Source organism: Scyliorhinus canicula, chromosome 23, assembly GCF_902713615.1.
Source record: "Scyliorhinus canicula chromosome 23, sScyCan1.1, whole genome shotgun sequence".
In the NCBI taxonomy this organism is placed as follows: Eukaryota; Metazoa; Chordata; class Chondrichthyes; order Carcharhiniformes; family Scyliorhinidae; genus Scyliorhinus; species Scyliorhinus canicula.
This window is the reverse complement of record NC_052168.1, coordinates 5,044,626-5,068,987: the sequence shown is the minus strand read 5'-3', so window position 1 is coordinate 5,068,987 and position 24,362 is coordinate 5,044,626. Positions and strand designations below refer to the sequence as shown.

Genomic DNA, 24,362 nt, shown 5'->3' with positions numbered 1-24,362 from the left:
GGCCTCGCGTCATTATTTTCTAAATATTCGGTTTTCATGGGTACCTTATTCTGAGAGAGATCCTTCCTGTGATGAACAACACACAGTCCATCAATTCTAATGAGTGGGCAGTATATTGCAGGACTAGGTTGCAGAGGCTGGAATTTATAGCCAGCTTCAGATTCCAGTTCACTATTTGGCAATGTCCTACTGGCCATGCTTCAGGAGGAACTGACATTGTATCTACCGAATACCCGTAAAACCTTTCTTTTTGGAATCCCATCCATAGGTGGATTTCCGGAGTGCTTACCTTTCATTCTGGTAATGTCAAAAAATCACTGACTAACCATCAACAGAGCCCCACCAAACTCCCAGGACAGGTACAGCACGGGGTTAGATACAGAGTAAAGCTCCCTCTACTACACTGTCCCCATCAAACACTCCCAGGACAGGTACAGCACGGGGTTAGATACAGAGTAAAACGCCCTCTACACTGTCCCCATCAAACACTCCCAGGACAGGTACAGCACGGGGTTAGATACAGAGTAAAACCCCCTCTATACTGTCCCCATCAAACACTCCCAGGACAGGTACAGCATGGGGTTAGATACAGAGTAAAGCTCCCTCTACACTGTCTCCTCAAACACTCCCAGGACAGGTACAGCATGGGGTTAGATACAGAGTAAAGCCCCCTCTACACTGTCCCCATCAAACACTCCCAGGACAGGTACAGCACAGGGTTAGATACAGAGTAAAGCTCCCTCTACACTGTCTCCTCAAACACTCCCAGGACAGGTACAGTATGGGGATAGATACAGAGTAAAGCTCCCTCTACACTGTCCCCATCAAACACTCCCAGGACAGCTACAGCACGGGGTTAGATACAGAGAAAAGCTCCCTCTACACTGTCCCCATCAAGCACTCCCAGGATAGGTACAGAACGGGGTTAGACACAGGGTAAAGCTCCCTCTACACTGTCCCCATCAAACACTCCCAGAACAGCTACAGCACGGGGTTAGATACAGGGTAAAGCTCCCTCTGTACAGCTGTTGTGACCCCTTGTGCCTCATTGGACTGTGACTCATAATATCAGTTACTTGCTGAAACTAATCATGGGATTTGGAACTAAAATGAGAGGGTTTGGGACTGAGGATTCTGCCCTCCTGTGGTATTGTGTCACTGCAGTCTGCTGAGCGGGATAGAGAAAGGGCCACAAAGGCTGAGGTACAAAAAGACAATAACAGATTCCAGCCAGGTAGCTGGCAGCTCCTAATACAATTTACAATTACTTTCCTTTTAAGGTCATCGCATTAGTCAATACATTCACAATACATTAATGTTTATTTTTCTTGTTCTGGGTTAACAGTTTGTTATTTTGCTGTTTTATGACACACTTGATTTACTGAGAAGGTAACCACAACTGCCGCTGTCGAAACTAAATCAATCAGCCCTGGAAACCAGGCCCTTACCATGAATGCTCCTGTGAAAATGCTGGTATATATTGTGAGATAGCAGCCACAACACATTGAGAGGCGTTGTGTCTGTTATCGCTGCCTGACTGTCTCTCCCTGGGGAGCATCTTCCAGAGAGCTCTAAATGCAGCTACTTCATTTTTCTGACACCTCTGCTTCAGGACAATGATCTTGAGGGTTACAGCGTTGGTTAACTGCATAAAAGATTATCCACTTCCTGAATAATTTGCTAACTGGAAAATGTGGTAATATTTGCACAGAACCACAACTTGCAGCACAGAAACTGGTCGTTTGCTGTAATCCATTTACTCTGGTGTTTGTGTTCCACACGAGTCTCCTCCTGTCTCTCTTTAACCCTAACACCATATCCTTTTACATCTCCTCTCCCTCGTGTCCTTCTCTCAGCTCATCTTAAATGCATCTTCGCTGGTTGGCTATGCCCTGCGGTAGTGAGCTCCACATTCTCACCACTCTCTGGGTAAATAATCTTCCCCTAAATTCCCCATTGCATTTATTGGTGGCTCTCTCTTATTTCTGGCCTCTTGTTTTGGGCATCCCACGGGTGGAGAACGTACAGTGCAGAAGGAGTCTGCACCGACCCACTTAAGCCCTCACTTCCACCCTACCCCCGTAACCCCCTCCTAACCTTTTTGGTCACAGGGCAATTTATCGTGGCCAATCCACCTAACCTGCACGTCTTTGGACTGTGGGAGGAAACCGGAGCACCCGGAGGAAACCCACGCAGACACGGGGAGAACGTTCAGACTCCGCACAGACAGTGACCCAGCGGGGAAATCGAACCTGGGACTCTGGCGCTGTGAAGCCACAGTGCTATCCTCTTGTGCAACCCGAGACTGCTCTACGTCTGCTCCCCATCAAAGCCCTTCATTATCTCACCCATGGAGCCACAGGTTCCGCCAAGTCGACAATGACGCTTCAAGAATGGTGGAAGGACAGGTTAGGCCCGGGTCTCGTCCCCACCCCGTCAGGCACCCAGGTAAGGGGCCTCTGCCTCAACCCCAATTGTAATGGAGAAGAGGTACACTGCAGGGCTAGACAGGATAACACTACTTACACCCATCAAGCACCAGCACCTCAATTTGACTCGCCACTGAATAGGAGATTTCACTGCCCTATTCCTGCAATATTTGCCCACACATTCATGCCTCCCCGATTGTTTTTGTTTGGTTCTCTGGTGCCTTTGGTAGAGGCTGGCAAATGTTTCTAAGATTGAGCCTGTCCAGGGTCAGCACGTGGCACAGCGGTTAGCACTGCTGTCTCACGGCACCGAGGACCCAGGTTCAAATCCTGGCCCCGGGTCACTGTCCGTGTGGAGTTTGCACATTCTCCCCGTGTCTGCATGGGTTTCACCCCCACAATCCAAAGATGTGCAGAGTAGGTGGATTGGCCACGCTAAATTGACCCTTAATTGGAAACAAAATAATTGGGTACTCTTAAGTTAAAATTTTTTTAGCCTGTCCATAATACAAAACTAACAAACCACGCTTTCCTTTATATATCCTGTGTGATATCCGGCCCCTCCCTCAAAACCTTCCCGGTACCTGGGTCAATGTGTTTACTGGGTGGGATGTGCCAATTATTCAATAGACTCAGCAAAGGTCAGATTACTGGATCTGTGTGATGACCCCTCTGTCACGAACAAAAAACGACACTCCCGCAGAATCATGGTTATCCCTTCTGCCATCCACTATCTTGCTTTTTAAGAACAAGTAATATCTGATGTATTTCCTGTATTGCGACCCTTGGGTTTCCAAATTCTAACTACATACACCCCCTCCCTCATATTAGAATTACAGGTGGAATATCCTGTTCAGTAGTTTATCAAATATGTCTCCATGACAGGGCGGCGCAGTGGTTAGCACTGCTGCCTCAAAGTGCAAAGGTCCCACGTTCGATCCTGGCTCTGGGTCACTGTCCGTGTGGAGTTTTCACATTCTCGTGTCTGCGTGGCTTTCGCCTCCACAACACACAGATGTGCAGGGTAGGTGGATTTGACACACTAAATTGCCCCTTAATTGGAGTAAATGCAGGGATGGTGCAGGAGGGAGGGTTTCAGATTCCTGGACAATTGGTACTCATTCTGGGGTAGGTGGGACCTCTACAAATGGGATGGTCTACACCTGGACCAGAGGGGTACTAATATCGGGGAGGTTTGCTAATGCTCTTCGGGGGGGTTTAAACTAGTTCAGCAGGGGATTGGGAACCTGAATTGTAGCTCCAGTACACAAGAAGTTGAGAGTAGTGAGGTCATGAGTAAGGTTTCAAAGTTGCAGGAGTGTACTGGCAGGAAGGAAGGTGGTTTAAAGTGTGTCTACTTCAATGCCAGGAGCCTCCGGAATAAGGTGGGTGAGCTTTCAGCATAGGTTGGTACCTGGGACTTCGATGTTGTGGCCATTTCGGAGACATGGATAGAGTAGGGCAAGGAATGGTTGTTGCAGGTGCCGGGGTTTAGATATTTCAGTAAACTCAGGGAAGGTGGTAAGAGAGGGGAAGAGGTGGTATTGTTAGTCAAGGACAGTATTACGGTGGCTGAGAGGACATTTGATGAGGACTCGAATACTGAGGTAGTATGGGTTGAGTTAAGAAACAGGAAAGGAGGTCACCCTGTTAGGGGTTTTCTATAGGCCTCCGAAAAGTTCCAGAGATATAGAGGAAAGGATTGCAAAGATGATTCTGGATAGGAGTGAAAATAACAGGGTAGTTGTTATGGGGGACTTTAACTTTCCAAATATTGGCTGGAAACACTATAGTTAGAGTACTTTAGATGGGTCCATTTTTGTCCAATGTGTGCAGGAGGGTTTCCTGATGCAGTATGTAGATAGGCCAACGAGAGACGAGGCCGTATTGGATTTGGTACTGGGTAATGAACCAGGACAGGTGTCAGATTTGGAGGTAGGTGAGCACTTTGGTGAAAGTGACCACAATTCGATTACGTTTACTTTAGTGATGGAAAGGGATAGGTATATACCGCAAGGCAAGAGTCATATCTGGGGGAAAGGCGATTATGATGCGATGAGGCAAGACTTAGGATGCATCGGCTGGAGAGGAAAACTGCAGGGGATGGGCACAATGGAAATGGGGCATGTTCAAGGAACAGCTACTGAGTATCCTTGATCAGTATGTACCTGTTAGGCAGGGAGGAAGTGGTCGAGCGAGGGAACTATGGTTTACTAAAGCAGTTGAAACACTTGTCAAGAGGAAGAAGGAGGCTTATGTAAAGATGAGACGTGATGGTTCAGTTAGGGCACTTGAGAGTTACAAGTTAGCTAGGAAGGCTCTAAAGAGAGCTAAGAAGAGCCAGGCGAGGCCATGAGAAGTCTTTGGCAGGTAGGATCAAGGATAACCCTAAAACTTTCTATAGATATGTCAGGAATAAAAGAATGACTAGGGTAAGAGTAGGACCAGTCAAGGACAGTAGTGGGAAGTTGTGCGTGGAGACCGAGGAGATAGGTGCTAAATGAGTATTTTTCGTCCGTATTCACACAGGAAAAAATACAATTATGTCAAGGAAAATACTGAGATACAGGCTACTAGACTAGAAGGGCTTGAGGTTCTAGAAAGTGTGAAAATAGATAAGTCCCCTGGGCCAGATGGGATTTATCCTAGGATTCTTTGGGAAGCTGGGGAGGAGATTGCTGAGCCTTTGGCTTTGATCTTTAAGTCATCTTTGTCTACAGGAATAGTGCCAGAAGACTGGAGGATAGCACATGTTGTCCCCTTGTTCAAGAACGGGATATAGATAACCCCAGTAACTATAGACCAGGTGAGCCTCACTTCTGTTGTGGGAAAAGTCTTGGAAAGGTTTATAAGAGATAGGATGTATAATCATCTGGAAAGGAATTATTTGATTAGAGATAGTCAACATGGTTTTGCAACGGGTAGGTCGTGCCTCACAAACCTTATTGAGTTCTTTGAGAAGGTGACCAAACAGGTGGATGAGGGTAAAGCAGTTGATGTGGTGTATATCGATTTCAGTAAAGCATTTGATAAGGTTCCCTACGGTAGGCTATTGCAGAAAATAGAGGCATGGGATTCAGGGTGATTTAGCAGTTTGGATCAGAAATTGGCTAGCTGATAGAAGGCAAAGGGTGGTGGTTGATGGGAAATGTTCAGACTGGTGTCCAGTTACGAGTGGTGGACCACAAGGATCTGTTTTGGGGCCGCTGCCTTTTGTCATTTCTATAAATGACCTGGAGGAGGGCGTAGAAGGATGGGTGAGTAAATTTGCAGATGACACTAAAGTTGGTGGAGTTTTCCCTCCTACGAAAGTTGTTTTGACTGTGGCCAGAGCACGGGTTCCACTGACAAGGGCAGTCCTTCCACAGTGCAAGGCTGACAGGCTATTCAACTGTAGGAGGATCACAATCCAGATCTTACCCCCCCCCCCACCGCACGCCCCACTCTTGCCCCATCTCGATCAATCTTGCATCCATTCCTCCCATGTGCAAGTTATTAAAAAACGCAGGAAAATAAATCAGCTCGGAGACAGGGAATTAATCATTATGGTCAGAGTTTATCTAAATAGTGTCCTTCATTGTACATTTGCTTCTGTTAAACATTTTCTGTCGTTTAACACTGATGGGAGATTCACATCTCAGGTGTACACACAGACGCACACAACACACGCGATATTCTAAGCCACTCCTCTAATGAAACAGTGATTGCATAGTAACATCATAATCCTACTTTGGATTCAGCCATACTGGTACTCAGATGTTCACTAGATCAGACGCAGATTATTTCAATTTTAACCCCCGCTCCCTTTTTTGCCTGCTGACTTGGCACAATTTGCATAATTTGTCAGTTCACCCTCCTCCACTATCTTCTCACAGCAGCCCCTTGTTTCTCATTGTACCCAACTGGGAAAATGATGGCTTGCCCTTCTAAATAAATTAGCAAACGGCATGTTGTGAAAAATGACCATTTCTGATTTATTTTAAATGCTTTTCGTCTTCTCCCTCTTCCCTCCCCCCGTTCACTTTGCTTGGTTATGTTGTCCGTCCAGCAGTATTGAGGAACCTCTACTCCGAAGGTATCCCAGGCTCCTGCACCATGCGTCATCTCAGGGTCCTGGCACCCAATGAGACCTCTCCACCTCCGCCAGTCCCCCTCGTTGTTAGGTATGTGAACAGGGCCCTTGGGCAGCGCTCCCCAGGTCTCTGGAGCATCACTGCCAACAGTGGGTTGGGGGCAGATTAACACATGGTTGTCAGGCCAGTGGGTGTAGAATGTCAGACATGAACTTAACCCCCCCCAGGGATTTATTCCAATCCAGCGAAACATTCATCCTTGACCTAAAAGCAGGAACGCACACCGGGCGACCATGATCCCCCACCAGAAGGGTTAAAATGTGAAGTGGACAGTCCGTGCAGCACTGAATTCAAGGTAGCCTCGACTTGACTGTCCCAAAATCCGACGCTAACATTTACCACACCCGAAACATCATCCATAGTTTCTCCACGGTGGGATCTGCGGTCGGTGCTGGATTTCGGAACAGAACACATCTCGAGGAAGCGACTCAGAATCGGGTTAAGAGTGGGACCATCTGACCATTTAGGAATGATATTGAAAGGTGAGCGGGTTGACCTCTGCAACAGCACGGGAGAGCATTTCAAAAAGGCCACACACGCAAAACCTGTGCAGAGTCCTGCCTGACAGCATCCCTCAGCTTAGCTACTGTTTAAAATAAATTTAGAGTACCCAATTATTTTTTTTCCAATTAAGGGGCAATTCAGCATGTTCAATCCACGTACCCAGCACATCTTTGGGTTGTGGGGACGAAACCCATCCAGACACGGGGAGAATGTGCAAACTGCACACGGACAGTGACCCAGGGTCGGGATTCGAACCTGGCAGGAGCATGGGTAACATGATGACACAGGCAAAAGAAGCGGAGGAGAGGGGTGACTTTCTCCCCCCTTCCCCCCAACAATGTGCTGACCTGGAATACCTGAAAGGCGAGTGGAAGGAGATTCGGGTTACTTCCAAACGAGAGAGCTGAATAAACAGTTGAAAGAGAAAACAGCTGCAGCGTTAATGGGGGGGGGGGGGGGGGAAGAGAGAGAGCAGGGGAAGAGAGCCTGATTGGGTAGCTCTCCCAAAAAGCCAGCGTGGGCATTATTAACCGAATGGGCTCCTCCTGTGCCTGAAGATTTTGTACTATCCATCCAAGCTGTCTCGTAAAAAACAAAGCTTGCCATTTTTCCAAACGATTGCGACTTACCTCAAATACATTCACACAAATTTGTTGAATGGATTTACAATCTCCTGTTGTGTCGGGTCTCTCGGGCTGTTTTGCGGGAAACAAATCTCCGCAGTTGCTGCTTCAGGGAGCACAGCAGCCATTTTACGCACAGGAGGAGCTGGTTGGACGCCCAGAGAATCCATCTTTTGGTGCTGGTCAGGATGGGTGGGGGGCGGAGCATGTTGATTGGGACTTTTTCCTCAAAACGATACCCGGGAGGGACCTGTAAACCGGGTCTCGGGTCAACATCTCACCTGGAAGGTAGCTTAAGCTCTCCCCCAGCACTGTACTGGGGGGAGAGAGAACCTAGATTGTGTGCTGAAGTATCTGGAGTACGATTTGAACTTATTACTCTCAAACGGAGATTCAAATAAAAGATATGGACATTGACGGAAAAGCCAAATTCACACTGAACACGTGACATAAAAAGTGAAATACAAAATGGCAGCAGGAGACTTGGGAGTGAAAATCAAGCGTTTCCATCTGCTTTTCAGTAAAGGATGGATTTTGTCCCGTATTACTCTGATCTGAAGGTACGGACTGACGTAATGTTTCCCAGGGTCAGTCGGCTCAGATTGGGGATAGTGCTGGTCACCTCGGCCAGCTGGACCATCTGACCATTTAGGAATGAGATTGAAAGGTGAGCGGGTTGACCTCTGCAACAGCGCGGGAGAGCATTTCAAAAAGGCCACACACACAAAACGTGTGCAGAGTCCTGCCTGACAGCATCCCTGTTGGGACAGAGGAGCAGCTGAGCTGAGATGGCATTCTCCAGCCGAACCTGGGCACAGAGTGGCCATCAGCAGCAGGAATGCCTGCTAACTTTGCCACTGAGGGCAATGCCAGGCTGGACTGGGATCAGACAACTCAGCACAAGCTGGAGCCAGAAGCCCAGAAACCTTCCTGCCTCCCCTGCAGCTCAGTGCTGGAGATGGGGCTTTAACAAAACTGGCGGGTCAGAGGTTTGAGAAGACAAATTACAAAAGGCACAGTCACCACCAAGATCCCAGAGGTGCAGTCGCCATCAAGGTCTTCAAGTGATGGGCAGCCGAGAGAGCTTTGTAAAGCCTATAACCCACTCTCCCAAAGAACCCACCCTAGCAGCGAGTGAAATCTAATCACAAAGCTACGGCATGTACACATTCAGGAGGGTCAGAAAGGGTTCATTGAAATGTTATAAGGAACGTGAATTGGATATTATACACAACACCCATTGAACTGCTGACCCATAATATTCCTTTGTGTTACCCTGAGCTAGTACCTCAGCTTCTGAATCAAATGTAAACCCCGCCCACCCCATGTCTGATCTCTTGAGGCATTAAATGCAAAATTACCAGTAGGGCTGGTTACACAGAGCAAAGGATGGAGGCACACAGACAATATACTGCATTATAGATCACAAAATATCATACACTTTTGCCTTGGTTGAACTAATGACTAAAGTGCTACACATCACTAAGTTAATCGCTTTAATACAGATTGCATTTAGGGAAAAAGAAACAACCTCACTCATAATCTGTAAACATGCTTTTAAACAAGGCCAAGAGAGCGGTTACGGTCACACAAAATGGCTTCCCTGGTTCCCGGAACACACAGAGAGCTCCGATCCAGTCTCGTCAATGTTCACTTCTCCCGGTTCTCAGAGCTGGCTGTGCAAACCTCCCCCCTTGCTATCAAGCAGTGCAAAAGGTTTTTAAGTCTAGGTACACGGTGACCTAAGACATTAGATTCCCGGCTGTCGGAATTGTTGAAAAACGTGGACAATTGGAATGGTCAAAGGGCACAGGCTGGGTAGAAAGCCCAACATGCTGTGCAGGTTGTCAAGAAGCCCGCGAACCTCTCGAGAGCAGCCCAGAAACCCAATACATTCTCACTCAAAATGGCTGCAGGAAGCACACCAGCTTTTCAATGGTTGGCTAGCCAAAAGGTTTTCTTTTGCAAAATTCTCCCCCACCCCCTCCCGGACTAAAGATGACTCTCGCTGCATTTCGGTTCCAGTAAATCTCACCAGGCTATTCCACACTGGAAGCGGGACCTGGTCCGGTGCTGCCAGCTCTCCCAGCAGAAGTCGCCGCGTGGCATCCAGGAGAAGAGATGCTGACCAATTTCTCTGCCCCAAGCCAAGGGCACTGCCCTCACGAGTGGTTCACTCACTACGGAACAGTGATTGGACCTGGGCCCTTCAATGCCTGTAGAACTCACACTGCAAAGCCCCTCAAACCAACAGCCTTACAGTCCCCAGCTCAGGACTCAAAGCCACCGTTGAACTCAAAATAATTTGGTTAGAACTCATTGGTCCTCATGCATAAGATTAGCAAACTGTGGGGTGGGACAGGGTGATCTAATGAGAGATTCAACAATTGATGGAGACTGCAGTTAGGCAATTTTTTTCATTTTGCAAGGTTACCATTTTGGTATATTATTCATTGTATGAGCATTTCCCCTAGACAGATGTAGTATGAAAACCAGGGGGGGGGGGGTAAGAACAGAAAATCAAAGTCTTACATCCTCATCCCCATCCTTTTAGATCCCCACATTTAGAATGGAAATTGCAATGTAAACACGTCACGCTGTAATTACACATCCCTGCCAGTGATGGTGCTAGGGGTGCTACATCATTGACAAATTTACACAGACCGGTGACTCTGTAATAGAACTATGAAAGGACTGAATCATATCCTGGTCATAGACTGCTCAGTGCTTAAAAGCACGGTGAACTTAAAAAAGTGAGCTTGAAATACAAAATGGACAAGAGGAGCGAACGAGAGGGATGGAAAAGTTGCTTTTGGGCATTTTCCAAACAAAAAAAGAAAAGGGGAATTCCACACCCTCGTGTATTAAGGGGAAATGACGATGAGTCACATGGAATAGGACTATACATCATCCAGGATTAATTCAATGGGGGAAAGCAGACTCGAGGGACCGCATGGCCTCGATCTACATGATTCTCAAAAACAGCTTAGTCCACAACCTCCAAGATAAAGGAAACCGTACTCCCCACCCTGCCCATCTACCCATAACAAGAGTCAGTCATCTCGTGTCCTAAACGTAGGTGGGCATTTTAAAAAGGTTTGGGTGTCTTAAGTCAATTGTATGACTTTTGCGTTAGGAACACCAGAGTTGGAAGCAGCAGTAAGTCATAATGCCCCTTGAGCCATTCAATAAAATCATGGCTGAAGCTGCAGGTCCCACTCTACATCATCCCTTAATGCCCAAAATTCTATGGATCTCAATCTTGAATATACTTGATGAGCGAGCATTCAGTCCTCTGGGATTGAGAATTCCAAAGGTTCTAGCAGCATGTCAAGTTACCAGGAGTCCATTGATCAGATTACTCCAAGTCAGGGACACTCGGATTGTTTAAAGAACTGCGAACAGTTTTGCAAAGGAATAGCGGACTTGCTGGTGGAATGGTTAACCCGAGTGCTTTCACAGTGAGAGAGGGAAGAGTCGCTCCCAGCGGAAAGTATTTTCACACCTTTCAGGCAACTGGGTTAATTGCTCCAGGAGATCGGGACGGGCAAGAGAGGCAAGACTATGTCACACAGGGCGAATTTCCTCCGGGCTCCTTCCAGTGGCCACTGTAACTTCAATGGAAAACCCGCTTACTCTCATAAATGGGGTTTCTGCGAGAGATGTGCAGTGGCAGAGGGGAGAAGCTCAGGGTGGCGGAAATTAATTGTCCTTTGCCGGTTTTCAGCTGTGCAAATCAAATGATGGGACAGAGCACATCGGATACTGTCGGATCTGCCTGGTGTAGTGCAGTGCGTGCTGTACAGTAAAGACAAGCCGGGAACTTTATTCACATTCTTTGCTTTCTTGTATTTTTTCCCCCCCCCCCCTTTTCCAAGGTTACATTTTGACTCGAGTATTTTGATCGAGGCCACAGCAACTCCATAGTTAAATGGTCCAAATCACTGTTGACATTGAAAACCCAACATGGATTCACCAGCCCCATTAACACTGGTTAAACTGGTGAAGCTCTATTTTACACAACTCAGCAAAGAAGCCCCATTGCCATGTTATCCAGTAGCTTGGGTTAATTCTATATACAGGCATTAGGCATATGGGACCCTCTTGCACAAACAAGGATAGGTTACACCTAATCTGGGGTTACGCACAGCACACGTTTGCTTGCCATTTACAGGACAACTCCCAGAGTAAGTAGTAGTGTGAAAGAAATGGGAGGCAGGGATTAACAAGCAAGCCAACCCAGAAAAGACAGAAGACACATTCATAATTGAAGGACGTTTGAGCGATACAGAGGGGGGGGGGGGAATAAGAAATCTTAAACTTTTGAACGCGGGACACAAAAGCAGTGTGGGCTGCATTTCCTCTCTGTTTATGGTGCCAAATCCGGTTCCTTGTAAATCCATGAAGATCTGGGTCTGCACAGGGTGGGGAAGCTGGCTCGAGAAGTGTAGACGCCGAGGAGCTGGCTCATGGACAGAGGCTTCCCAGATTCGGAACCAAAGAAAGTGGCGCTGGCATGAAAGCAGATTCAGAGTAAGGAACAATTTACCCCATCGTCAACGTTTCGCTGGTATTACAACTAAAGCAAGTGTTTCTGTTCAACCGCACGCACCATGCAGCATGTGCTGGCCACTAACAGGGGGGAAAGGAGGGAGTTTGATGAGCCAGAAAGGCGACTAGGGAGCAGACTTTTGTTTCCTAAAGAACTGAGGGAAGACATAGTGGTCTAAAGTGGATCGGAAGGGAAGTGTTCCAGTCTTTTTGCACTTGTAACAAAACGTTTAAGCTTAAAGGTTAAATATATATTTTTTTAAATTCACCCACCCGCTTAATTTTCAGTGGTGTCATTAAACAGCTAATTTAACATTAGTGACCAGAGAGTAAATCAGTCTTACAGATATTTCTAACCAGCCCTAAATAAGGAGTTATATACAGATACATTTTACAATTACTTCATACTTTTTTTTAATATAAGGAATGACTATATCGATTAACAGTGAAGTGGGACTTCCAAGTCTTTTGGTATTCGGGCATCACCTCATTTAGAGATCTGCAAAGGCAGTGGGGACCAAAAGGGCGAGTCACCCAGAAATTCTGCTCAATATTCTTTCCCCACGCTCACGCACCATCTTTCAGAAAGCAGTTTATTCTTTAGTTAGAGGACAGATCTGAAGGCAGTAGTTCCCCAAAATCCTGCCCAAGTTACCTCTCTGCGTGTGCGCAAGCCTAAGCAGTGAGTGACTCTAGACTATTGAACTGTAGGGGGCTTCACAGCCAAGTCCAATCCCGCTTTCGCCAGCACCGGTAACAGGTGCAGCAGCCAATTGAACCCTCTCCCCAGCCTGGGCTACTGGAAGGAACCCCGGTGTCTAACCAAGAGTCAATTCCAGCACACCTTGCAGGTCGCCCTCCCTGGAGCGCGTGCAGCACAGCCCTATACCGTGCCAAGCCTATGGATTTGGCCGGGGGGGGGTGGGGCAGAACATCTGCTCGCCAATATTCTGAAAAGTAACTGTCGAGTCTGACATCCCTCATTACTGGGAGAATTACAATCATTAAACGTCACTCAACGTGGTCGGGAAGGGGCCCATGTTCAGCAGTGACTTCAAGAGTAGTGTGGACTTCGCCACAACCCAGCGCCAGCCCCGCTCGCCCTTTCCTTCTTCCGCTGCCACCTTTGATGCCTCGTGTACCAAGGAACCGTCCGAGTCTCTCAATAGCCAAAAGAACTCTACAAACAATCACGTAAACATATACTGTACTTAAAAAGGACGTCACATGATATTTTTTTGAAGATTTCACTGGACGTGGCGCAGATATATGGACCTTCACACAGACACACACACACATTCTCTCGCTCAGACTTAAACAAACACCCAGTATAGTGTAAGAGATCGATTACATGTAGGAGGCTTCAGAACTGTTGAGACAGTAATGCGCATAGTCGCTTCGACACAGTCTCCTTGCTTGTGCGTAGTGTGAGGCGATACATCTGGAGGGGGAGAGGGAGAGAGACAAACATGAGTTCAAAAAGCAGTTGTTTCCACCTAGCACCTGCCAGTTAAACAAGAACAAGACAAAGAATTATAGAATTTATAGCGCAGAAAGAGGCCATTCAACCCATCGAGTCTGCACCAGGCCTTCAAAAGAGCACTCTATTGAAGACCACACCTCCACCCTATCCGTAACCCAGTAACCCCATCTAAACTTTTTGGACACTAAGGGGCAATTTATCACAGCCAATCCGCCTAACCTGCACATCTTTAGACTGCGGAAGGAAACCGGAGCACCCGGAGGAAACTCACGCAGACACGGGGAGTACGTGCAGACTCCGCACAGACAGTTACCCAAGCCGGGAATCAAACCTGGGACCCTGGAGCTGTGAAGCAACCGTGCTAACCACTGTGCTACCGTGTCCCCAGTGCAGAGAAAATCCTGCTAAAGCAATTGGCACCACTTTGTCCAGACGAACCAGCTTTTTAATTTTTTTAAAACTATAACTTTTTCATTGGGATGTAGGCCTCACTGATAAGGTCAGTATCTACTGAACGTCCCTAATTGCCCTTGAACTGAGTGTCTCACTCGGCCTTTTCAGAGGGCAGCTAAAAGAGTAGATCACATCACTGTGGGTCTGGAGTCACGTGTAGGCCAGACCGGGTAAGGACGGCAGATTTCCTTCCCTCAAGGACATTAGTGAAGCAGATGGGTTTTAACAATAAGTGATGGTGGTTTCATGGTCCCCATTACTGAGAATAATTTTAAATTCAATTAATTAATCTGGAATATAAATTCCATCGGCTGCCGTGGTGGGGTGTGAATCCATGCCCCCAGAACATCAGCCTGGGGCTCCAATTATAATAATCGTTATTGTCACAAGTAGGCTCACATTAACACTGCAATGAAGTTATTGCGAAAATCCCCTAGTCGCCACATTCCGGCGCCTGTTCGGGTACACAGAGGGAGAATTCAGAATGTCCAATTCACCTACCAAGCACATCTTTCGGGACTTGTGGGAGGAAACCGGAGCACCCGGAGGAAACCCACGCAGACACGGGGAGAACGTGCAGACTCCGCACAGGCAGTGACCCCAGCCGGGAATCGAACCCGGGTCGCTGGCGCTGTGAAGCAACAGTGCTAACCATTCCCTAACCCGGTGACACCCAACGTCCCCTTGCCAGATTAAAGTCAAGGAGGAGAAAGCAGCCCCCCCGGCCTGTTGAAACCCGTACTCAGACACAACCACACCGTACCCAACATTCATATCCAGGATTGATTCAGCAGGGTGTCTATCTGGACTGGAGGTGCTAAACCACAGCCCTGCTAAATGCCCACCCCCCCCCTCAAAGATTGCCTACCTGTCTGTACAAACTGCAGCTTCAACCTGCAGGCTACCAAACTACAAGTCCAGCGTTACAGCCACCCACTATGGAGTTTGTGACTCATGGCTCAAAAGTGACATACCAAGCCTGAAACCTGCCACACTGTTATGCGGCACAAGACACCAGGAGTTTAAATGCCACCAACCTGTGCCTGACTGTTGGGTTCCAGCCTCAACAAACACCCGACCTGGATGGATTTTGTGTGAATGACTCCTGCGCCAACAAAGTTGTCACGATTGGGGTCGACATCCTGCAGCAGAGCTGAACCAAATCCTATCAACTGTGGAGGAGGAGGAAATGAATGAGTTGATCGGTGTCCGAGTGGAACCTCTGCCCCTGCTCTACACAGAGAAAGAGAGAAAACCTGCTACACCACTGGTCACACTCTGGTGCCACCGCACCACCTTTCTCCCTTGGAAGAGCCCTCTGGACTCCCACTCACTGGCATTTTCTGTGCACGAGGTAAAATTCCGGGACGTGCAACTGCCCTCCAGATTTTAAGGTGTAGAACCCCAAAGTAAACGAACCACAAACTCGGAAAAGAAAATCATTTAAAAAAAATAAATTTAGAGTACCCAATTCTTTTTTTCCCCCCAATTAAGGGGCAATTTAGCGTGGCCAATCCACCTACCCTGCACATCTTTGGGTTGTGGGGGCGAAATCCACGCAGACATGGAGAGAATGTGCAAACTCCACACGGACAGTGGCCCAGGGCCGGGATCCGAACCTGGGTCCTCAGTGCTGTAGTGCCAGTGCTAACCACTGCACCACATGCCGCCCTGACTGGTGGTGATTTAACCTGATGATTACCACACCTCAGGCAAGGTTGAGAAGGCAGGGCCCTCATGGATAACCTCAGCTGGTACGGGAATTGAACCTGCGCTGCTGGCATCGCTCACCGTGCATCACAAACCAGCCGTCCAGCCCACTGAGCTAAACCGTCAAACTCTAACCAGTGGGCGCAGATTCAGTCACAGCAGGGCGAGATCCAACAGCTGGTATAGATTCAAAATCCGTCACACAAAGAGGGAGGAAGAGACCATGAGCAAATTCAAGGGAAGCTGCAAAACTCTTTGAGACGATGGAATATCTGTTTGCCTGCGAGGAACGGGTGAACAGCTGGCCCTTTTTTCTCTTGAAACAATAAATCGCAGAGGTGATCCAATAGAGGCTTTTAAGAATATGAAAGGTCTGGAAGACACACAGAATGTTCGCACTTGTGGAGAAGACTGGTGGCCATCAATATCGGATAGTCACCAAGAAGGCCTGTCGGGAATTCAGAAGAAACGTCTTTAGCCAATACAGTAGCGAGAACATGGAACCCGCTCCCACGGGGAGTTGAAGTGAAGAGTAAGTATAGCTTCCTTAAAGGAGAAGTTAGGTAAATATATCTGAGGAAGAGATAGTTACACTGATTAAGGATGCATAGTTTTTGCCTCCTTATCCGAGGAAGGGTGTTCTTACTGTGGAGGGAGCACAGCAGAGGTTTACCAGACTGACTCCTGGGACGGCGAGACAGATGCACGAGAAGAGATCGCGTCGGGCTGGAGTTTAGAAGATTGAGGTGGGGGGAGAGAATCTAATAAAAACTCAAAAGTTCAAACAGGACTGGACGTGGTAGGTGCAGGAACAATATTCCTGATGGTGGGGGAGTCCAGAACCAGGGGGCACAGTCTGAGGATACGTGGTAGACCATTTAGGACAGAGATGAGGGAGACATTTCTTCACCCAGAGAGTGGTCGGCCTGTGGAATTCGTTACCACAGGGAGCAGCTGAGGCCGAATCATTGTTAGGTTTTCACAAAGGAGTTAGATACAGCTCTTGGGGCTAAAGGGATCAAAGGGTAATTTGGGGGGGAGGGGGAAGAGAGAGAGAGAAAGAGAGACGGGAACAGGTTACAGAGCTGGATGATCAGCTATGATCATCATGAATGGTGGAGCGGGCTTGAAGGGCCGAGTGGCCTTCTCCTGCTTCTGTTTTCTAGTTTTCTATAGAATGGCTAATTGTTCAGTCCATTGAGTCTGTGCTGGGTCTCTACAGCAGTAAGTCAGCCAAGTCCCACTCCCCTTTCCATATAGCCCTGAAAATTCTCTCTCCCCCTTCAAGGTGTTTTTCCAATTCCCTTCTGAAAGCTCTGTTTGAATTTGCATTCCTGATCCTAAGCAGTCACTGCGTAAAACAGATTGTCTGTGTCGCCTTTGCTCCTTCAGCCAATCAGTCACCTTAAATCTGTGCGTCCCAGCCCGACCGCCAATGGGAACGGTTTGTTTCTACTGACCCTGTCAGGATGCCTCAATTCTCTTCGCTAAGGAGAACAGTCCCACCGTCTCCAGTTCATCAACGTAACCCAACGTAATCCCTGCATCCACTCCTACAAACCTTTTCTGCACCCTCTGAAGCTTTCAAAAGTCTTCCCAATGCAGGCTGCAGAAGGTTCTGGTCAGCCCCCATTTAGAGTACGGTGAGCAGTCTTAGGCCCCGTATCTAAGGAAGGATGTGCCGGCCTTGGACTGGGTCCAGAGGCGGTCCACAAGAATGATCAGTGAAATGAAGAACTTGTCGTATAAGGAACGGTTGAGGATTCTGGGTCTGCACTCGTTGGGAGTTTAGAAGGATGAGGGGGGGGAATCTTGTTGAAACTTACAGGGTACTGCGAGGCCTGGATAGAGTGGACGTAGAGAGGATGTTTCCACTTGTAGGAAAAACTAGAACCAGAGGACACAGCCTTAGACTGAAGGAACGATCCTTTAAAACAGAGATGAGGAGGAATTTCTTCAGCCAGAGGGTGGTGAATGTGTGGAGGCCAAAACGCTGAGTGTCTTCAAGACAGAGATAGATAGGTTCTTGATTAATTAGGGGATCAGGGGTTATGGCGGAGCAGATACGATGGACCGAGTAGCCTAATTCTGCTCCTATGTCTTATGGTCTAATATTCCAAGCAGAGGCTGAACCAGCGTTTTATACAGGTTCATCAGAACTTCCTTGCTTTTGTGCTGTGTGCCTCTGCATATGAAGCCCAGGATCCCATATCCCTCCCAAACCCCTTTCTCAGCCTGTCCTGCTACCTTTAATGATTTGTGCATAGACTCCCCCAGGTGTCCCTGTAAGCCCCGGGATAAGGAAGAATGGGAGAAGGCTCAAGTGAAGCATGAACTGGCCGTGCCCGATGGCAGGGTCTCTACACTGTAATTCTGTGCGTGGGTTTTGAACTGTGGAACTAATGAGAAGTGCCAATTGTTGCTGAGACCAGTTAAGTGAACAGCGGGCAGAGAGTGAAGCCACGACTTCCCTGGACTGTGGCTTTCTCACATTACACATGGTGCACTTAGCCGCTGAGCCACTGCAGAAGGAGTTTTAATCATTGAAGAGCTAATGACAGCGAGAGTGTGAGAGAAGCTTACCTTAGCCTTGGTGACCTCTGTGTCCATGGGGTGATTAGCTTTAAAGATTTTCTGTGCTTCCTGCTGGGGACTGGTGTGAGATATGGGGGTGGGGGGGGGGGGGGAAAGAGGGGTAGAAACAAGATGAAAAGGTGCCATAAATAACATTGGCAGCAGCCGTAAAAGTTTATTCAGATCATCTGAACAGCTCCGTTACAATTACAATGCCAAACATCTTGCACCATTTCAAAATGGTCTCTCTCCCCAACCTGTCCACTGCCTGACGGGAGCCTTCATTACGCTGGGGGTTTCACCATCGTTCAACATGCTCCCCACCACCCCAGATTCTCAGCCTACCTGCTGAGTTGCTTCCAACGCTGGAAGAAGTCTTCGGATGCCATCTCTGTTGGCTGGAAAAACTTGTTGACGGTTATGGGTAGTTTTAGGGTGATATTCTGCAGGGTTCCACCATATCTACCAACCAAGGGAGAGAGAGAGAAATATCAATCCATTTTTTAAAAAAGTGATCATATTTAGGGAAGCACGACTCATGATTCGGTTAGGAATCCGTCTTTCATTTGGGCAGAGGAATCTATACCTGTTGTTTGGGGGGGGGGAAAAGAGTAGGTCACAACTGCCCAAGCATTAACCAACACTTTGCAGGTAACAAGCAGTGGAAGTGACCAGCACCTGTTTATTAACCGCCCAAAAAACCTCCAGCCAGGTGGAAATGTTAATAGATTCCATTCTGCAAAGTGTATGGAGTCTTTTCGTATTTGTTGTCAGACAAATTTTTTTTAAACCTTGCTCAGTTTCCCATTACTGCAATTCGAGTGAAAAGAGCAGCGGTCTGCTGTTGGGATCGCTCACGGAGAGACGCAGTCTGCTGTTGGGATCGCTCACGGAGAGACGCGGTCTGCTGTTGGGATCACTCACGGAGAGACGCGGTCTGCTGTTGGGATCGCTCACGGAGAGACGCGGTCTGCTGTCGGGATCGCTCACGGAGAGACGCGGTCTGCTGTCGGGATCGCTCACGGAGACGCAGTCTGCTGTCGGGATCGCTCGCGGAAAGCAGCGGTCTGCTGTTGGGATCGCTCGCGGAGAGCAGCGGTCTGCTGTTGGGATCATCCACGGAGAGACGCAGTCTGCTGTTGGGATCGCTCACGGAGAGACGCAGTCTGCTGTTGGGATCGCTCACAGAGAGACGCGGTCTGCTGTTGGGATCGCTCGCGGAGAGCAGCGGTCTGCTGTTGGGATCACCCACGGAGAGACGCGGTCTGCTGTTGGGATCACCCACGGAGAGACGCAGTCTGCTGTCGGGATCGCTCGCGGAAAGCAGCGGTCTGCTGTTGGGATCGCTCACGGAGAGACGCGGTCTGCTGTTGGGATCACTCACGGAGACGCAGTCTGCTGTCGGGATTGCTCACGGAAAGCAGCGGTCTGCTGTTGGGATTGCTCACCGAGAGAAGTGGTCTGCTGTCGGGATCGCTCGCGGAAAGCAGCGGTCTGCTGTTGGGATCGCTCGCGGAGACGCGGTCTGCTGTCGGGATCGCTCACAGAGAGACGCGGTCTGCTGTCGGGATCGCTCACGGAGACGCAGTCTGCTGTTGGGATCGCTCACGGAGAGACGCAGTCTGCTGTCGGGATCGCTCACGGAGAGACGCAGTCTGCTGTTGGGATCACCCACGGAGAGACGCTGTCTGCTGTCGGGATCGCTCACGGAGAGACGCGGTCTGCTGTCGGGATTGCTCACGGAGACGCGGTCTGCTGTTGGGATCGCTCACGGAGACGCGGTCTGCTGTCGGGATCGCTCGCAGAGAGACGCTAAACGTGCAAACAATGCAGAAGCCGGGATAACGCAAAAGGAGAACAGAAAAAGCAGGCGTGGGCACGCACATGATTTCAGATGATGGGACGATAAGAGGTAAATGCAGTACCTGAATTGGATGTTGAGCAGGGGAGCCTCAGTGAAATCTGACAAGCATTCGATATTAATCACTTGCTGAACCTGTGCTCCACCTTCGACGACCGGCTCCACTGGCTTAGCTTGAACATTCAGCTGTGATAAACGTTAAAGAATGTAACTGGCTACCTATTGCGTGGCATCCACCATCTCTGTCTCCTCCCAATTCTCCCTTCTTTCCAATATGCCCCCCCCTGCCCCACAGTGTACAATTCCAGTCAGTAATTGCCCTCCAGCACCTTCAGATCGCCGATTGACTCTGTACATCAGCTGACTATTCAACCTGAGAGCTTCAGCCCAACCCGGGTGTCTCTTGTGCGAATGCACTCGCCCACACGCAGAATATGTACATACACAAGGACTCCTCAAAGTCTCCTGAAAAAATAGTGCAACATCCCCATTGACACCAGGAATCCCTGACTGAAGACTGCCCAAAGTGGAGGAATAACATCCGGGGAAGTAGCTGACCGCGAAAGGAGCGCGTGGCAACTGGGGCATCCCTCCCACCCACTCCTCAAACCAACATCCGCCCCACCTGGGACAGAGGCTGCAAGTCTCGCACTGGGCTCCTCAGTTACCTGAGAACTCATTTTTAGCTTGGAAGCGAGTCATCTTCGACTCCGAGGAACTGACTGAGGACATAACCAGAAATATCTTTCCATCTCACCCCAGCAGCACTAAAGTCCAGTGCAACGTCTTTACTGCCAGCCCAGATTCAGATCAGCGAACTCAAGAGATTGATCCTGATGGCTTTGAGACAGAGTTATCAGACATGTCTCATTGGTAGCACAGAGCCAAGTGGTCATGGGTTCGAGCCCCAGTCCAGAGACCTGAGCACATACAAACGTATGAAATAGGAGGAGGAGGCCATTTGGCCCCTCGAGCCTGCTCCGCCATTTAATAAGATAATGGCTGATCTCTTTGTGTTTAGAATTCCACATTCCCATATACCCTTTGATCCCTTGTCCAACAACCTCCGCCTTAAAAATATTCAGTGATCCTCTGCCTTCTGAGGCAGAACAAAAGTTCCTCATCTCTGTCCTGAAAGGCCGACCCCTTATTTTTGAAACAGTGCACCTTGGTTCTGAACGCACCCGCAACAGGAAACATCCTTTCTGCATCTACCTTGTTGAGACCATTCAGGACCTTTTTTAAATTTAAATTTAGAGTACACAATTCTTATTTCCAATTAAGGGGCAATTTAATGTGGCCAATTCAACTACGCTGCATATCTTTTTGGGTTGTGGGGGCGAGACCCATGCAGACGCGTGGAGAATGTGCAAACTCCACACGGACAGTGACCCAGGGCTGGGATCGAACCCGGGTCCTCGGCGCCATGAGGCAGCAGTGCTAACCGCTGCGCCACCGTACTCATTCGGATGTTATACACGTCAATCAAGTCACCCCTCACTCTTCTAAACTCCAGTGGGAACAAGCCCAGTTTGTCTAGCCTTTCCTCATAAAACAACCCGCCCATTCCAGGTACCAATTTAGTAATCCTCCTCTGAACCGCCTACAACACTTTACATCCTTCCTCAAATAAGGAGACCAAACCTGCATGTCTCCAGTGCAGTACTGAGGGAGCACTGCATAGTTAGAGATGCCATAAAAAGATCACATGATGTTGTTTTGAAGATAACCTGACTAATATTTATCCCTCAATTTAAATTGCTAAAACAGATGATTGGGTCGTTATTGCATTGCCTGCCATCGCCTTTGAGCAGTGCTTTCCCGATCTTCATAACTTGCCATGCAAAAAAAATAAAGATTCTAATCTTCCCTCTGGATTTTATACCGGTCATCTTAAACCCGTGCTCTTGACTTACTAGCCCTTCCACCAGAGGAACGGTTTCTCCCAGTTGATTCGATCAAACCCCATCATCATTTTGAACACCCAACAAATCTTCTCTTCACCTTCTCCACTCTGAAGAACAACCCCAGCGTCTCCCAGTCCCTCCCCAGAACCAGACATTCGGAATCCATGGCCCTGCTTGGGACAGATGCAGGAAGTTTTGGTTACGTGTCTGACAGACATTATGCAGAGTTTGTACCCTTCACTGCGTCCCACATTGAACGGAAACGCACGCTCCCATTAATTCCCTCTCCACGCTGAGTGAATGGAAACGCGCGCTCCCATTAAATCCCTCTCCACGCTGAGTGAATGGAAACGCGCGCTCCCATTAAATCCCTCTCCACGCTGAGTGAATGTAAAAAGATATCATTCTGCAGCTCGCCGGGGCAGCTGAGGTTCAGTGTGAAGTTCAGGAACTGCACGGACGTCTTGTTCCCAAAGAATAAATACATTCGACCTGGATGCGGAGACACAAGGTGAATAAATCAGCACTCTCACCGACAAGGTCTTTGGTACGACTAGCCACAACAGACAGCTCAGGAGATTTTAAACAAATTGTTTACTAGAAAATCTCATTTTCTAATTGGAGGCAACGTTCGCTCTCAAATGAGGGATTTCGTTTTCAGGTGCCCGAGGGCAGGATTGCGACGCCCGTGGTAGCGAACAGCCAGTTGAGAACTCGCAATCCGGTCTCCGGCACGCTGGGAGAATGCTGCGAGGCCACTGCACTCTTGGGAAGGAGAAATACAGGAGGAGGAGTGGGGGCGGGGAAAAGCACCCATCAAGCTCGAACGCCTTTTAAAAAATGCTATATCAAAAGAGCGTTAATGGGTTTTGGTCACACACATTCATCCGCAACGACCGCCAGGTCCGGATCCTGGAAAAGCAATCTTATCCCAAACCAGGGCTCTGCTAGGACGAGAAGTACTCACCCAGATTCTGTCGGTATTCTGACTTTATTCCGATCTGCAGAAGCTGGTTTTCAAACAGGACTCCGTTATTTTTGCAGACAAACCTACAAGGGTGGGGGGGGGGGGGGGGGGGGGGAGGGGTGGACAGAGCACGTGGAGAAAAAAAAATATGATCAGCTGACACCGATGTCTACAACCGGGATAACCACCAACAGCTCAGCCCAGACCAACGCTGCCACTACCAACGCTGCCACTATAAACGTCAGTGTTAACGTATACTGACCCTCTCAGCCTGCTCCCGCCAGCAGTGCTGAATCAGACAGCACTCCGTTCCGACAACTCACAATGCTCTCTTCAGATGCATGTCAAGCTGGGATGGGTAGAAGCTGCTATCGTACTGCTGGGGGTAACCGACACAGTTCCAGAGGAGACCAACAACACTGCTGCAGGGCAGGTTCAATCCCATCTGTACCCAGGTATTTTCTTTGGGGGGGGGGGGGAATAAAATATGGACAAGGAACACCCAGAAAGGCTGCCGTCTTCTTTCTCATGATTTCTACACTGACCTGCAACCAGGGCACCAGGCAACGGCCTGGGTCACCGCACCGTGCTGTCGAGACCAATTGCCTGTCATAAAACACCAAACCCCCCCCCCCCCACTGCTCCCTGACCTTTCAAAACCTGATACACACAGCCCACCTCTCGAAGGGCCTTACGCAGCTCTGGGCTTCAGCGAGAATGTACAGCCCTGAAATATTTAACCAACGCGTCAACAGTTAAATGTGCCACGGTTCCATAGAATCAGGGAGTTCCGCACATAGGGGCAGCTATTCCTGTGAAGTCACCCCACCCCTTTTTCCGTGACCCATAGTATTTATCTTCCAGCATTTATTCAATTCCCCCCTAAAGCTTCAATAATGCCTAGTGCTCGTGTTCCATATTCTAACAAGCCTTCAATTTAAAACAGCCCACCTTCCCTCCTTATTCTTCTGGTATCAATTCTAAATGAAGCCCCATAGATGCAGGCGGCTGGAGCTGCTGGCTGCACAGGGACAGGGTGCAGGAATTTCTCATTCGATTAAGTCACAGCCTGGAAATGGGCCATTCGCACCAAATAGCAACTCACTAGCTTGTGCAAATAACCTTTCACCGTCTCAAAAAATCATATAAACAATGAGTATTTCTACC

At 48.6% G+C, this 24,362-nt stretch overlaps 1 protein-coding gene across 5 annotated transcripts in view; it reads right to left on the bottom strand.

Moving 5' to 3' along the window:
• Positions 1 to 5,965: 5,965 nt before the first annotated feature.
• The window catches only part of ap2a1 (adaptor related protein complex 2 subunit alpha 1), a 73,492-nt gene continuing 55,095 nt past the window's right edge, over positions 5,966 to 24,362 (bottom strand). For 4 of the 5 annotated variants that reach the window (XM_038783634.1, XM_038783637.1, XM_038783636.1 and 1 more), the window contains 7 exons: positions 23,196 to 23,278; positions 22,631 to 22,720; positions 20,386 to 20,509; positions 18,806 to 18,922; positions 18,470 to 18,539; positions 15,214 to 15,348; positions 5,966 to 13,681 (listed from right to left, as the gene is read on the bottom strand). In XM_038783634.1, the coding sequence (XP_038639562.1) occupies positions 13,604 to 13,681; positions 15,214 to 15,348; positions 18,470 to 18,539; positions 18,806 to 18,922; positions 20,386 to 20,509; positions 22,631 to 22,720; positions 23,196 to 23,278 (697 nt within the window). In that variant the 3' untranslated portion in view covers positions 5,966 to 13,603. The remainder of the gene's footprint in view (positions 13,682 to 15,213; positions 15,349 to 18,469; positions 18,540 to 18,805; positions 18,923 to 20,385; positions 20,510 to 22,630; positions 22,721 to 23,195; positions 23,279 to 24,362) is intronic. The other variant, XM_038783635.1, reaches the window with a different exon arrangement.